This window comes from Pithys albifrons, chromosome 7, assembly GCF_047495875.1.
Source record: "Pithys albifrons albifrons isolate INPA30051 chromosome 7, PitAlb_v1, whole genome shotgun sequence".
Classification (NCBI taxonomy): domain Eukaryota; kingdom Metazoa; phylum Chordata; class Aves; order Passeriformes; family Thamnophilidae; genus Pithys; species Pithys albifrons.
Window position 1 is genome coordinate 24627031 of NC_092464.1, and position 15133 is coordinate 24642163.

Below are 15133 nucleotides of genomic sequence, written 5' to 3' on the forward strand. Positions count from 1 at the left end.
TCCTTTTTCTCATTAACTCTGACTTCCCAAGAAGTCTGCCATAAGAAAGAAGTTTTACACCACAGGATAAAATAAAAAAACCTTGCAATCCCTCCTTTCAAAATTGAAGGCTACTTTGTGTTGGATAAATCTGCCCTGTAATTCCCATGAAGACTGAATTGCTGCCAGGTCAAAGGTGCAGCTCACTTCTCCTGCTGCAGAGGCAGTCATGAGTGCGCTGGCCAGAGTCCTGTGGGTTAGATATTCGCTATGTAGTCTGGTGCCTTTTACCTAACATTCATCTTCTTGAGATCTTTTTAGATTTTTTTTTCAGATGACAGGATTACATTCTATCAAAAATAGAAGGGTAATGTTGCTCTATTTGTAAAGATACTTCATCTGTGTGCTCAGACTTTTATCCTTAGCATTAAATCTTCACCCTCCATTTCCATAATTCCAGTGGGTAGTTTTTAAAAAAATGTGGACAAAGCACCTGAATTCTACGATCTGGTTTAGATCAAAAGGCACACAGCAAGTCAACATAAGGTGAAAACTGAAGGAAAAATGTTTCTTCTGAAAATGTGTAGGATGCACAGATGGGGAAGTAAATACATTTTGTGGTGGTGATACTAAGGTAGAAAGAAATGCAGATCAGATGAGGGAAGGAGCTGTATCTATTTGACCATATTATGCAAACCAACATCACTAGCCCTTGGGCATGAAGGAGTTTCATGTAGTCAGACATCTGCACATTACACAAAGTAACATCCTGTGGTGTGGTCACTTCTCCAAGTTGCATTTGCTTACAGTGAGAGAAGAGGGATCAGGTTATTAAAATCAGTGCAGACATCTGATGGCCTTTAAAAATTGCCTGAAGATCGTTTATTTCTTTTTCTTTTAAAGATAGGCTTGTGAGGTCCTGAAATTGGATCATGAAGGAAATATTAAACATCATTTAATCAAACTTAAGTACTTTCCTGCCCCAGCAGAGCCCAGTGTCCATCTCTGCTGCTATAAAATCATAGTAAACAAGTTTTGACAGGGATTGGACAGGTTATCTAAAAGATCCCTCAGCCAAGGCAAGTGATCCAGGGCTAAATCATCCCCAATCTTATCTGTGGTGATTTGTGTTTCATGAGACTCACATACAACATCCTGGTTGGTCACCTTACCATGACGTTTTTTTTTGATGCTGAGCATGACATACTCAGTAATGGTAACCTTCTCACCACCTGATGTCACTGGTTAAAACAGCTGTCCTTTACTAGGATGAGAAGAATGTACTGATCTGTATTTGAGATGCTGAGAATTACTTTATTTTCTCAATGATGCTCTGAATACTCAATAAAGGGGCCCTTAAATATAGATTTGGGATCCATCTGGAAGCATATGAATAATTCTGTACTGCACAGAAATATCTGCAGGTCGTGAAAAGGATACTTTGAACCTAAATTTTACCAGTACCTTAATTACTAGAGCTGGCACACAACTACAGGTGTTTCAATTAAGGTAGCATTATTGCTAAGAATTTTAGTATAGATAAAATTGACTGTTCTGCCTTTGTTGCTGCTTTATTTTAGCTAAAATACATTTATTAAGTAAATAAAAAAATTCAAGTGTCACTTTTGATACCTAAGGATTTTACTGTGTATTTGATAGATTTTAATAGAGTTATATAAATTGAATGAGTTTTCCTAGGTTTCTCACATTTTAGGTGGCATTTGGAGGTTGCTGAGCATTTTCTCACACATTCCAGAAATTCTGTTAGACATACATTACCAAGGACATGCTGTTTTGAAGAACACCTGCAAGAACTCCAACTGAGACAATAAAATAGCTTGTAGTCAAAACAGGAGAGTAAGCTCAGACCCCTTGGAGGGGCTCCAAGGGGCAGTTCTGAGGAGTTCTGAGGGTGGGCACCAGGGGAAAATAGTATCATGGGTTGGGTATAGTTATCAAATATGTTAATTATTGGAAATGATAAAAACTGTAACATTTGGCTGACACATGTGAATGCTTTTGTTGTGCACCTTAAGAAGCTTCAAATAAAGGGGCTGTGTCTTATCTATCTATCTATCTATCTATCTATCTATCTATCTATCTATCTATCTATCTATCTATCTATCCATCCATCCATCCATCCATCCTATCTATCCTATCTTTCTATCTTCACTAATATTGTTTTGAAAGCCTTTTGCAGGATTAGGCATCACTTTCAATATCCCATGCCACAACAAATATTTTAATTTGTGCTGTGTTTCTGTACCTCATGAAGAATAACAACCAACATATTACTAATAGATTTAGTTGCTCCAACAAAGCAACCACTCAAAGCCTTCTGCTGGAGCAAATGTTCACTAAACTGGGTTTTCATGTGTCAGGTGTGGTGTTTGAGAGGAAACATATTGCAGAGGTGATCAATGTTAAGGCTGGTTTCCTCTTAAAATACACCTTACATCCACTGATTCAAGTGTCAGCTTCTTGTCTACTTTTTGATACACTGATATTAATTACATTTTTGCTGTTCTTGTGAAATATCTTAGAGTCAAACCACCCTACTATCATGACTGTAATTACTGAGGTTGTATCAGCATTCCTAATATTACTATCACTAGTGTATGGTATGGTACTATTTATAATGCAGAAAATGAAATGTACCTTATGTGTGCAATGATGGCATTTCAAATGATCTTGAGAAGAAGAAAAACAGCATTTCCCATTGAATAGAAATTACTCAGTAAATACCTTTAAAACTATGCCTTTCCTACAAACACCAAGGGTAATGACTGCCCTAAACTCATAGTATATGTGAGACCAAATTTTCAGTGGCTGAAAATCATTGTCTCTCCACTGAAACCAGAGCCTCCACAATGACTGATGCAACTACACTGAAGCTCCAACCAAGATCCCAAACCTCAGATCCTGACTTTTCAGAGCACTCTACTAAAATGAGCAAGAAACTATAGCTAGTGAATAAAGAAAACAACCATTATAATGGCAAAGCATTTCCATTTTGTACATTCACACAAACATAACAGACTGTGAAACAACTTGCACTTACATGTTGTAAACATGTACATCATTAAAATCAACAGGTTCATTATTAAACTCTCTATATTGCACACACATCTTTTACAGTAAGCTCATTTATCTCTTTAGAAACCTGGAATGCCTTTTGGAGCACTCCTGTGACATTTAGTGTGTCCCAAAGCTATTCAGAAATACAACATTCATAGCAGAGCCACTTCATTGTCTTTAACAACTGAGTCTTCCTACTGTTCACTGGTGAAAACAGAAATAATGAGAAATACTGTTGTCTGAAAAAATATCTTCATATCCATTGAAGTCTGAAAAATAGCTATATGGTTTGAACAAAATATACATGAAGGTATTTCCTTCTAAGTTTTCCACTGGATTAACCATGCGATGTTCTGCACAGACAGCTTGTTCTTGCTCCCCAGCTCCTCCCTCTTGTTGCATGGTGCCAGAGCCAGGAGCTCACTCCTTGCACTGGGCAGAAAGTGTTGGTGGTGCACAGAAGCTGTGTGTGTGTGCTGGTGGAAAAACTGGAGCAAGCTGCTTCCCTGCAAGGCATTGCCTCATATATGGATAATGGTAATTTGGTCCACTCTCTTAGTTCTGTGTTTACACCTATCCCTCATGAGCTCGTTCCTAGAAGGGACTTTCCCAGTGAGATGGTGGCTCATGTAGGTAGACATGTACATCATCCCTCCATTTAAAATCTACAAATAAGGGTAAAGTTTAGGGTCCAGCTGTGTCAGGAAAGGAAAAACATCCTGTCTGGACACAATATTTTAAAATTATTTGAAATCACTGTGGATGAAAGGGTCTCCTGTTTTTGAGGTCTACACTTAACTATATTGCATATGTCATTCCTGAACACTGAAGAGAGTTGGTCACCACTCATTGAAGTTAGAACGCATTTGTCTGCTAATTTCAATAGAATCTGAAATAGATTATCAAGATATTTGTAATGACTATCTAATCATTAGGAGAGCAACCAGATTCTAAAAATAGATGCATCCTGTATTAAGACATTAGTTTCTCATTTCTTACACAGGACCCTTTACTGCCATGGTCACAATTTTATAACAGAGACAGGTATTCATCTAGCATTAATCTCAGAATGTCCATTAAACAAAACCAAAATTTCCAAAAATATTTCACAGTTTATTCAGAGTGAAAAAATTTTGCCTTAATGGTAAGTTTCTGGGCAGAGTAATAGAGTGACAATTTTTCCTAAAAATAAATATTCTTGAACTCCCAGTATTGCTAAACAAAATCTACTTTGAGATGCCTTCAGGATTTGTGTAATGCAGCCTGAAGAACTGATCTGTTTCTCTGGGGATGTTTGAGATCTTGGTATGCAATGACTATTTCACCTTTGTTTGCTTTACACACCTGCTGATGAGATGATAATATTATGGGATATCCTTTGGGGTTGGTAATACTTTGGGGCATCCCTTGGAAAGTATCAGGATTTCAATACTTTGGAGTGACTTTCTGCTGTTGATATGTTTGATTTGTCTTGCAATGTGTAATATCTTTTAAGCAGTCATCAAGCTCATTAAAAGGGAAAAATAAAGGACTCTAAGCCAGTTACATCTTGTGAAAGTTGGCAGTTTAGTGTTAAAGAAAAGTATCGAAAACAAAAAGTGCCAAAAGTTTCCAATTGCTACATATTGATTCTTTCCTATTTGCAATGGGCTACCTGGGGTTGTTACTAATGTTGGATTTTCACTTCATAAGGCTGGTATCTGGAGATGCAGAGATTACTCAGCCTGGCAGGCAGGTCCATGTTCATTCCCTGAAGCAGCACACAAAGGAAGGAATGCTATTCCCAGGTCTGCATCAGAATCCCTCTACACCACTGCTGTCAGAGGCTGATGTAGTTTGAATACAATGTGTCCTTCTACCTGGGCCTGCCCTCTGACACAGCATTTTTGATTTTCACACTCCCACCTTTCTCCCCACTTTGTTCACAGGCAGAACATGAAAAAAATGTGTTCGCAATGGCTGGTGCTGAGCTAGGCAGATGTCTCTCCAGATTTTAATGCCACAAGTTCAGAGTCCTCTGCATATCTTCCATTTAACTGTTCACTGTTGGAATCATGATGGTACAGGTAAACGGGGACCTCTGTGATTGATGTTGCAGTGTAGGAGGTAGATCGCGTGGAACAATGCTCACGGCGCCTTTGGCCCCACTGGGTTTTGTACTGGGTCCATTGCCTCTTCAAAGCTCCCTGGACCTGTTAAAGAAACACATAGTTACAGTGAGGCATAATATAAAACCCTGTAATTGTAGACATTTTAAAGGAAAGGAAAGGGGAAAGGAAAAATGAAGAGGACAAGTTCCAGGTCTAATACCATCAGGTTCAATATGCCTGTCTCTCCTGTCTTCTCCAGAAGCGTTTGTTCAGCTCTTGGCCTGAACTCTTTCCCTGCCTACCTTATGGCAGCAGTAGGAGTTTCTGCAGCTGTTTCTGCTTGTGAAGAGAGGGTACAGGTCAGCTGATCCTATAAAGGTGGAATGGATTGCTGCACCAGAACAGTGTAGGATGCTATGGTAGAAGAGGAAGAAGGAATGGAGTTTAAAACCCATCTGATGCTGCAGCTGGATGCTTGCCCCTGGAATGCCTAATGCATTGTGATATCTGAAGAAACTTAGTCTTGAGTACAACTAGTCGTGAATGTCAAAGTACTACAAGAGCTTCCCAGGACTAATTTTGTAGAAGGAAAGAGTTGGAGGATTAGTACAGCTAAACAGAGATTTTGTCCTGGTAAGTTAAGAACAGGTTCTGCACTCACAAAATACGGCATTGGTCATGCCTGCTGCATGGCAGAGAATTTCAACCTTTGAACTTTCATCTGCTACAAATAAAATAATTGAACATTTACAGTAAGAGTGATGGCACTAGGATATGATTTAAGCTAATGAGTCCTGCCGGGGAATATGAAGCCCTTCTCCAGCTGCATGTTCAAGGTGTGCTGGCTCTTGATAGTCCTGAGACATGAACAGAAGGTGGGAAAGCCTAGACTTTTTTTGTTTATATTAGGAATTCCAAACACTGCAAGGTAAAGAATTGGAGCAGTTTGACACAATAATCTGGTATAAGTGACCCCCTCCTCCAGAGGAAGGCAGGGCAAGTGAGGCACTGTGATGGCAGAAGTCCTAGATTTTCTGTTCTCCTCCTGAGGTGGGCACTGTTCATCATTTGGAGAATATATTGCTATTCACCTTCTCCTAACATGTAAAGAAAACAAATGACTGCAGGTTAATTAGATATCGAGCAAGGGAAAGGCCTTAGTCACAATGGCACTTTAATTACTGGGGCTGTGAGCATAGTTTACGACACCAATATTGCGAATTACAGTGAAATGGCTGCATTGAGAGGTATTTTATATCATACCATCACCAGAGTTTGTTAGTGAGAAAGAGTCACTGAGTCAAAGTGCTATGCAGTTGTAGCACTTGATGCAGAAATATTACACATGAGGTAAACTCTGTAAAGACTTCAGTGACTTTAAAATTGCCTTTTGATGTTACAGTATTAATATTGTAGCTTAGTCACCCCAGAAACAATGGGGAGGAACTGGAAGAAGTCTTCAGAATTACTAAGATAGTGACCTTTGGGGTATCGGCTTGACTAGACATAACCCTGCGGATGCAGAGAAGCTCTGCCTGATGGCCGCCACCTCTCCACCACCACCACCATGGCCATTAGCACCGCTAGCCATTGTGGACTTCTGGCCTTCTCTTCTGCCCCATGTTGTGCTTACAGTTCACATCACTTCATCCATTCAGATTAATCTCAGCATCTTTAGTAAAGGCAGTGAAAACACGCTCTTAGAGCCTTTCTGTTCCTTTCCTAGCCCCCTTCCCCTGCCCCCTGCACAGACCCCAAAGCTTTGATCCCTCCTGCATGGGAGAAGCTTTCATGATAAAAGCTATAGAACAATAAGAAAATTTGTTTTGCAAAATCTAATCTGCAAAAAGAAAAAAAGGAAGGTGAGGGTGAGGAGAATGAAGAAAGCAATATTGAAGACCAGGAGTTTGGGGTAACAAGTTTGGAGGCTATTGAGGACACGCTGGAGCACTGCTTGTACACAGCTATGCTGTCATTCCTATGGGGAGAAGATACTTCAAAAACTGCCTGACTGGTTTCAACTTCCTGCACGCCAGGCCCTCCACGCCAGGGAGAATCAGAAGTTTTTCCATGTTTCCAGGGCAAAGAGACTGTACTTTGCCAGAAAGTGATGACGATAAGGGAGAAGGAGAAAGGTGATTGTAGCCTGCAGATCCTGGGGACAGAAATGTGATAGGAAAAGAGTTGTACATCTCTTCATCTTCACTTAGTTGGATGCATGAAACTGCGAACTTCTGTAGCACAATCTTTACAGCTATCATTTGATGTTAGGTTCTGGTGTCAGTAGCTGCTCATATTTTACCATTCTCATTCATGTCTCCTGAGAAGCCATGCTACAGAACTGCAGTGGGAGCCCACTCATCTTTTCTATTCTTGAATTTATTTGTACATTTACACAGGGGGCCAGCTACAAGCAAATGTACAGAGATGTTGACAAGTGGTGGCAGAATTTAATATCCTCTGCTATCCTGAAAGTTATCAAAGCAGCCAGTAGCTCCTTATCAATAACATAATTTGCTTCAAGTCTCTATCAAAACATCAGGTGGTCACATCATTATTTGGAATTTGCTACTTTCTAATAATATACAGGGATAAACAGGAGAACTAGTATCTCTCTAGGTTGACATACTCAATGTTAGCAACACAAAGTTTGTTCTGTATCTAATTCATCTGCTCTGGACTGAAAATGAACTTTTTACTGGACTTCCTAGCTTTGCTAAGACACATGGTGTTTTATTTTGCTACACTTGAATGCTCTTGATGTATAGAAAAAGCTTTCTTATTGCCAACCGTCTTTGGAAAGTGGCTTGCTGTAGGAATTTAATTGGTTCATTACATATTTTTACCTGCTAGTTTTTTGTGAAAAAAAGAGAAGTGAAGTGGACCTAAAACCCACTATAGGTATACATACACATATATGATCCAGTTGTAAGAGAATGGGAGAGACCTTTACCTCAAGAGCTTCTATTTCTTAATTACTACATAAGAAACATTGACAGCAAAAAAGCCAGTGCTAATGCTCAAAGCAGTGACGCTCTTCCAGCTCTGACAGTGCTACCAGGGATGTGTTCTGCAGTGGCTCTGGGCCTGAATGCAGCACTGAGTTCTCCAGAAAAGACCCCTGAAGGGCCCCACTGCTTTTTATGGAGTATCGTGGTCCTTCCCACTGTTCTGGTGCAGGAAGGGGAGTAGAACATTTTTCTCCTTTACTCAGACCTCCCTGTGAAACTGCGGATGGTAGGAGGAGAGTGTCATGCCTGTACCTCCTTAGGTGCCTTCTGCTTTGTAATGGTAACACACCTGATTCATCTGCTCAGATACTCATGTCACATTCTCCACAGAGCTTTCAAAAACACACACAGCTGCCTGTGTATAGAGAGTAAAGGCAACTTCATGTGGTTTCAAATTTTGAAGTGTGACATGCTTCATATCTGCATTAATGAACAACAGTGACAAGTTTTCAAGTTTTGCTCATTTTCTGTATTTCACACACTTACCTCACCATTGAAGAAGCAAAATATAGTAGCCACAAGTAAGCCCTAAGAACAAAAAAAGAGTTTAGGGATCAGAATGTATAAACTTCTTTAGTGTAATTTGGAAATTTGGACTTGATGGATACAAGATAAAAACATTAGTCTGCCTCCTCAGAATTAGACACTCCCCATCTTTCACAGTGATGTTATTAAAAGGATTTTTCTCTTTCCATCCTGTTTTACCATGTTCTTCTATAATACTAGCATTTATAGATTACCTGTTTTGGCTATGAAGTTATTTATGTGTGAGAGATGTAAAAAAAGGAAAATTAAATAATATATAAGGTAGATGATATTTTGCTTACAGTGGAGTATCACACTGCCACTGATTTTTCTAAAGAGATGGAAGAGGAATTGTGCCCTATATGCTGGCACTGATTTGTCAGAGTGCAGCTATCCCGTTAAAAGTGTCAGCCATGGAGAATCCAGCTGTGCAAGGAAGGCTTTAAGTTGAACTGTATGTCAGGATAAGTGAACTTGTATCACGATGGATGGAGAGGATGTGAAAACAAATGTAAGTGGTCAAAAAAGGAAAAAAACCTCAAGGAATGGATGAGTTGTAATGAAAGGAAGCAGGGCAAAAAAAAAAAGAGAGACCGCAGATCTTAGCTTGGTCCTAAATAGCTTTAAATTAATTTAATCATCACCACAGTTGTTCAGATAATATTTCACTACTGCTGTAAGATTAAACAGGGCCAAGGCAGGAATATGAGATGAGAAAGTGTGAAATTAGTAAGAGAGAAAATTCTTGCACAGAGAGGCTGCCATTCAGGATTAGGGAGTTATACTGGTTCCATGTCCTAACTGCACTCACTCTTATTAAAATAGCATTACACAGCATCACAGGGAGCCAAATGCCTTCATATTAAATTATTTAAAGCAGTTATTATAAACCAAATGTATGGCAGTTTGTGAAATTCTGTTCCCAAGGGTTTCTTTCAAGAGCTCTACAGCTCTATCTTTTTCATGAAACCTTTATTTAACCGATTACCGGATAAATTGTAGCTAATGCTTTTTAAAATGTCTTGGACTCTCAAATGTATATTTTGGACCACAAACATAGGATAAGTAGTAACCGTTTTAACAAAATGCTTATATCTTAAAGATACATAGGCTGAATTGAACACATGCTGACCACCTCAATTTTGACAATTATTTTACTCAAATAGATTTTCTCTGATGCAGAAGTTGTAGTTTGACATGAGATATGAACATAAAGAAGCATGCAGGAGGAGAAAAAGAAAGTTTCTTTTCATATTTTGACAAAACAGTGAGTATTCCCAAAAACATCAAATTCCATCATACAGCACACAATGTGCAACAGTTTGTCCATAAGCTTCAGGCTGAGAGGCACCAAAAAGTCAACCAAAACCTCATGCCTCTGAAGCTGTACTTTGTCAGATCAGACATCCCTAAATCAGAATTTGTACAAGGGGAGCAAACAAGTCACTTCCTGCTGTCCTGCATCCATGTTCTTCATGCTGTATGCTCTACAGGATGTGCAGTCTTGCTAAACACCTGCTGTTGAAATGCATTGTACATGGTTCAGCAGGGGGTTCGCTATTTGCTAAATATGTTTTTAATAACAGCAGTCAGCCATAATGTCAAACGATCTTCTCTGGGAGCAGAGATGCTCGATGGACAGTCCACATGAGGCACAGCAGATACAAAAGACAGCAGGAGGAGAGAAAGAAGTGGAGAAATTTTTTTTGAGTCTGTTCTGCACTGAGAATGTTTAAGGGGAATTTGGGAACTGCAGTTTATTAAAGACAAAAATTGAACCTGAACTATTGAAGGGTAGACATTTCAATTCCTGCATGATATTTGAATTCCTTTGTTACATCCTGCAATTGCTCTACTTTTCTTCTGAGAGTGTAGTTCCCTTAACTAGTGTTTTCACCAGACAACTTCTGACAGAAAAACTAAAGATGTGGTGATGCCCTGTATCCCTTTCAGTTCCTCTTCTAGTTTAGGGTGAGCTGAAAGTACACCTGGCTTCTTGTTATTTTTAGACCATGAATATTTTATGTGTTCTGGCTGAAGAAATTATTTTCTTTAGTCTTTCCTATATACATCTCATTGCTCTTCTTCCACCTGCCATGGTCCTCTGGGCTCCGTCATCAATATTTCTATTTCTCTATCTATTTCTATTTCTTCCATTTTATATACATAAAGTTTTGTCCATAGGTCAGAGGACTACTGTTATGTTCAGCTGTAAAGCTACAGAGATAGCAGCAGCAGACACCAGCTTTGTCGCTTGGAGATGAGAGGGCTTGGGATGACCATAATTCTACAGTGGATCTATTAAAACATGACAGATTAGATGTAGGTTAAATATTTAATTTAAGGCCCATGGGTTATTTCTCATATCTTTTTGACATATGTCTCCCATACTCTAGCTGCTGCTGGTTTTTGCTGAGTGCAATTCCTGCTGAGGATGAGATGTCCAGGTCCTTTATATCTCTCTGCCACTGTGTGGAGTAGTTAAACTGATCTGTGATAAATTGTCTGATCCCAGCAAGATAATGTTGGCTATGATATTGAAAGTAGAAATGAAGAATATATTTATTTTGAGATTGGTGCCTTTAATGACTTCTGAAATTCTTTATTTCTAGATTTACGTGAAGAACAGATGAATGTGGCTTTCAGCTGAATCATGCCTTAGCGACTGTCCAGAGTCAGCAGCTTTCAGACTTCATGTACCTTATTGACACTGTAGTGAGTTTTTCTGTGTGTTTAAGTGCCTATACTGGTACAAGGACATTCTTTGTTTGACAGGTATTAATTTGTATTTCACTCTTCTAGAAGATGTGATGTCTTAAAGAGAAGTTGCAGTAATTTGTTCAGGTTAAAAAGAAACAAACAAAAATTACATTTGTAGATACTGCAAATGTACATAGGTTTCTGATATCTCTTGGTTTACATCACCATAAAAACAAGAAAGCATGCATAGATATACCTATTTCTAGTATTCCTGACCATGTCCTTAGTTTCTGCCCTAATTCATTACACACTGTGTTGCTGTTTAGGCTTTAGTGGGATGATATAGTTTTTATTGATGGTAGAAGATAATAGCACATGTAATTGTGCAGGTGGTCATAATATAAAAACATTAGGTTTTGAGTCTCCCTGTGGACTTTGGTCCATGCCCATTCACTTGTTACTTTTGGATCTGAATGGATAGCAAAAAACAAACAAAAAACAAACCAAAAAAAACCAAGGCAGAAGTTCTTCATAGAAGAACATCCCATTCCCATTTCTCTCATTTCACCAAAGATAAAAAGCTTTGAGAAAAACAACAGTGCATTCTTCACCGTCTTTATTTACAGCACATTCACACAGCATCTCTGAGGTAAATGATTGGGTTATAAATTGTTCATTTATGTTAGGTGAAAAAAAAATAGGCAAAGCAAAGAATGTGTCTTTTCAGTTTCTACTATTACTGAGGTGGGGAGGTTGTCCCAAGAGGGGTAAGGATGGCAGCCCACCTGCTGCAAAATGGTGGAGACATCCCATCTCCAAAGCTCTTGTTTTGCTTCTTCCCTTGCTCTCTACTGGAGGTTTCATTACTGTCATTTTTGGCATGAATTTTTCATATAGAAATTGTAATTTAGAACATCTAGCTATCAAAAAATATTTGCCCCAAGTTTTATTGGCTCAAAATATTTAAAAGTTTTGAAATTACTAATACTGCAAGGAGAAAAAAACGAAACAGGAAATAAGAAACTGCCATTTATGTTGTCAAAAGCAGTCATATAAGCTTAACTTGCATAGAAGGAGAAAGTATTTCTGTCTGGTTTGCCATCACAGAGGATATTTATTTCCCTTTAAACTGAGAAACAGATGGAATGAATACCATCTAAAATGCATTCAAATATCTCACTATTTTTAAGAGGATGCTTTTATATGGGTTAATTTTGTTCTCATAAAGCTGCAAAGAAAGCTAAATTTAAAACTTGGATGGAACAGGGATGTTGCCTCATTTAAAAGAAAAAACCTTTTCATTTGCCTGTAAAACCTAAGGCTTACCTAATGCTGAATTTCTCATTAGAGAAAGACTTGGTACATTTAGGGCCACAATCAGCAAGGTATTGAGAAGAGTAATTTTAAGTGTTTTGTATTGCTGTTGGTTTGGGGGTTGTTCCTCCACTGCTCCCTCACAGACTTCCATGGCTCACTCTTCTCTGGCATAGTGCCAGTGCCATGTTCTGTAACCTGACAGCCTCTACCAACCCAGATGGAAGGTGCTGGAGATAGAATTCAGTGACATGGGACCAATGGTGGAGGGAGCTTGCAAGCTGAAGTTTGTTAATCTCTGGGCTTGTTTTGAAAACATCTGGGGAGGACTGTCCCTGTAGGTGGGACTAACTGATGCATCATGCAGTTATTGCATTTTTCTACTCTCCTTTTTTGGTTGTGAGGCCTTTGCCATGGACTGAAATCAGAAATCAAAAGCTGAGATAATTGTCACTAGTAGCAGAACCTCTGTCAGAAGCACAGCACACCAATCTCTTTACAGCCCGGGAATTTTCAAAAGATTTTCAGTGGTTCTCAGGGTGAAGGAAGTGGCAGCAGCAGCCTCAGGGCCAGCAGAGGTGCAGCAGGTACAAGCCACATCTCTCTTGCTCTCTCTTGGAATGGAGACCTGAGTGCAGGACAGAGGGCTGTTGCTGCTCCACTGCTTCCAAGGAGGCATCCTCTTTCCCCAGGTGTGCCACTTCATCTTCACTGAGCAGCATGATGGAGCTTTTCAGCCTTTTTACGGATGTGTTTTCACACCAGAGGTTTGCAAGGACCCAGCACATCCTGTACCCTAATGTTTTACACCCTGAGGAAGTTAGCATCTTTCATGTGCTTTCAGCATCATCTAACAGGCTTTTGAAGGTAAACCTGCAATGCACTGGCTCTTCTGGAGTGCAAATGTTTGCTTTGTAGTGCCTAATTTAGGAGCACTGTTTAATAAGCTAGATGTGCGTTCACCAACACACCTACAGCATCTCAATTCATTCATGTTGTTCCAATTAAGGTGTCCTAGTTTTGTGTGGGGTAGAGTCAATTTTCTTCATGGTAGCTGGCTGCTTTGGATGTGTTCCAGAAACAGTGTTGGTAATTCAGGGATGTTTTAGCTATTGTTGAGCTGCGCTTGCACAGAAACAAGGCTGCTTCTCATTCCACCTCCCCAGTGAGTGAGCTGGGGGTACACAAGAAGCTGAGAGGGGACACATCCAGGATAATTGACCCCAGCTGATCCAAAGGATACCCCAGATCACATGGTGTCATGCTCAGCATATAAAACAGGTGAAAGAGGAGAATATTTGGAGTGATGGCATTTGATGTCCCAAGTAACCACTAAGAGTGATGGAGCTGTACTTTCCTGGGGCTTGCTGAACACCTTCCCACCCATGGGAAGGTGTGAATGAATTCTGTGTTTTGCTTTACTTGAGTACAGGGCTTTTGCTTTACCTGTTAAACTGTCTTTATCTCAACCCACAAGTTTTCCCATTTTTACCCTTCCAATTATCTCCTCTATCCCATTGCGGAGAGTGAGAGAGAGACTCTGTGGGGCTGAGTTGCTGGCTGGGGTTAAACCACATCAGCGTTGAAATATCTTTCTTTTGCCTGTTGCAATCTTAATTTCAATATTCTGGAGACTGAAAAGCTGATATTGGTGATGGTGAGAAGAGATACTACTCTATTTATACAGGATCCCTGAGAAGTTGGCTAGCTGGGGTGGAAAAGTACATGCATTCAGATTTTCAGCACAAAAGCCAGTCTTCAAATTTTTATAATTTGCAGCCAGTCTTCAAGTTTTTTATAATTTACATATCTGCTCCTCAAATCTGTTAAGAAGAATCTGATCTATTGTGAAGGAGACATACAGTGGACATAGAGTGTTTATTAATTGCTCATACAGGTATATCTGAAAAAACATTTCTGCTTAAAATGGTCAGCATTGATGATAGTATAGCAATAAAAGCAGGGCAATTCAAACCAGACCAGCTTCTGCTATTCAAAAGTGACTTCAGCAGAGGAAAGTAGCATGTAACAGCTTGATGTGTTGTTTTTCAACTGGGAAAACATTCTCTGAAAGAAATACCATTATATGGTTTCTTGTGTGAACAAATTCTTTCTCATCTTCAGTCCTCTGAGTTTTATAATAGACTGCAGTGTTTTTTGTACCATTTCTGTGTACATGAACTACATAACTAACATATCAAACCTTCATGCTCACTTCAAGCAGTGATGTGCTGTTGAAAAGCTGTCTCTCTTTATGTTCTAGAAAAGGCATGAAAATTATTCCTTTAACCTCTGCAGAAATGAAGACTGTATTAAATTTTCCACCAAAAAAAGAATTTGGAATTGTGCCCATGGTCCTTGCTTGTATATGACTGACATGCCACAAGATGCAAAAGCTAACAGACTAGTGCTAGTTTATGGAGAGGCAAGCTGTGC

General features: G+C 39.4%; 1 protein-coding gene across 1 annotated transcript in view; it reads right to left on the reverse strand.

Moving 5' to 3' along the window:
- Positions 1–3035: 3035 nt before the first annotated feature.
- Positions 3036–15133, reverse strand: part of CALCR (calcitonin receptor) — a 139163-nt gene continuing 127065 nt past the window's right edge. The window contains exons 12-13 of the mRNA XM_071560020.1: positions 8645–8686; positions 3036–5249 (exon numbers count right to left, since the gene is read on the reverse strand). Of these exons, the coding sequence (XP_071416121.1) occupies positions 5028–5249; positions 8645–8686 (264 nt within the window). The 3' untranslated portion in view covers positions 3036–5027. The remainder of the gene's footprint in view (positions 5250–8644; positions 8687–15133) is intronic.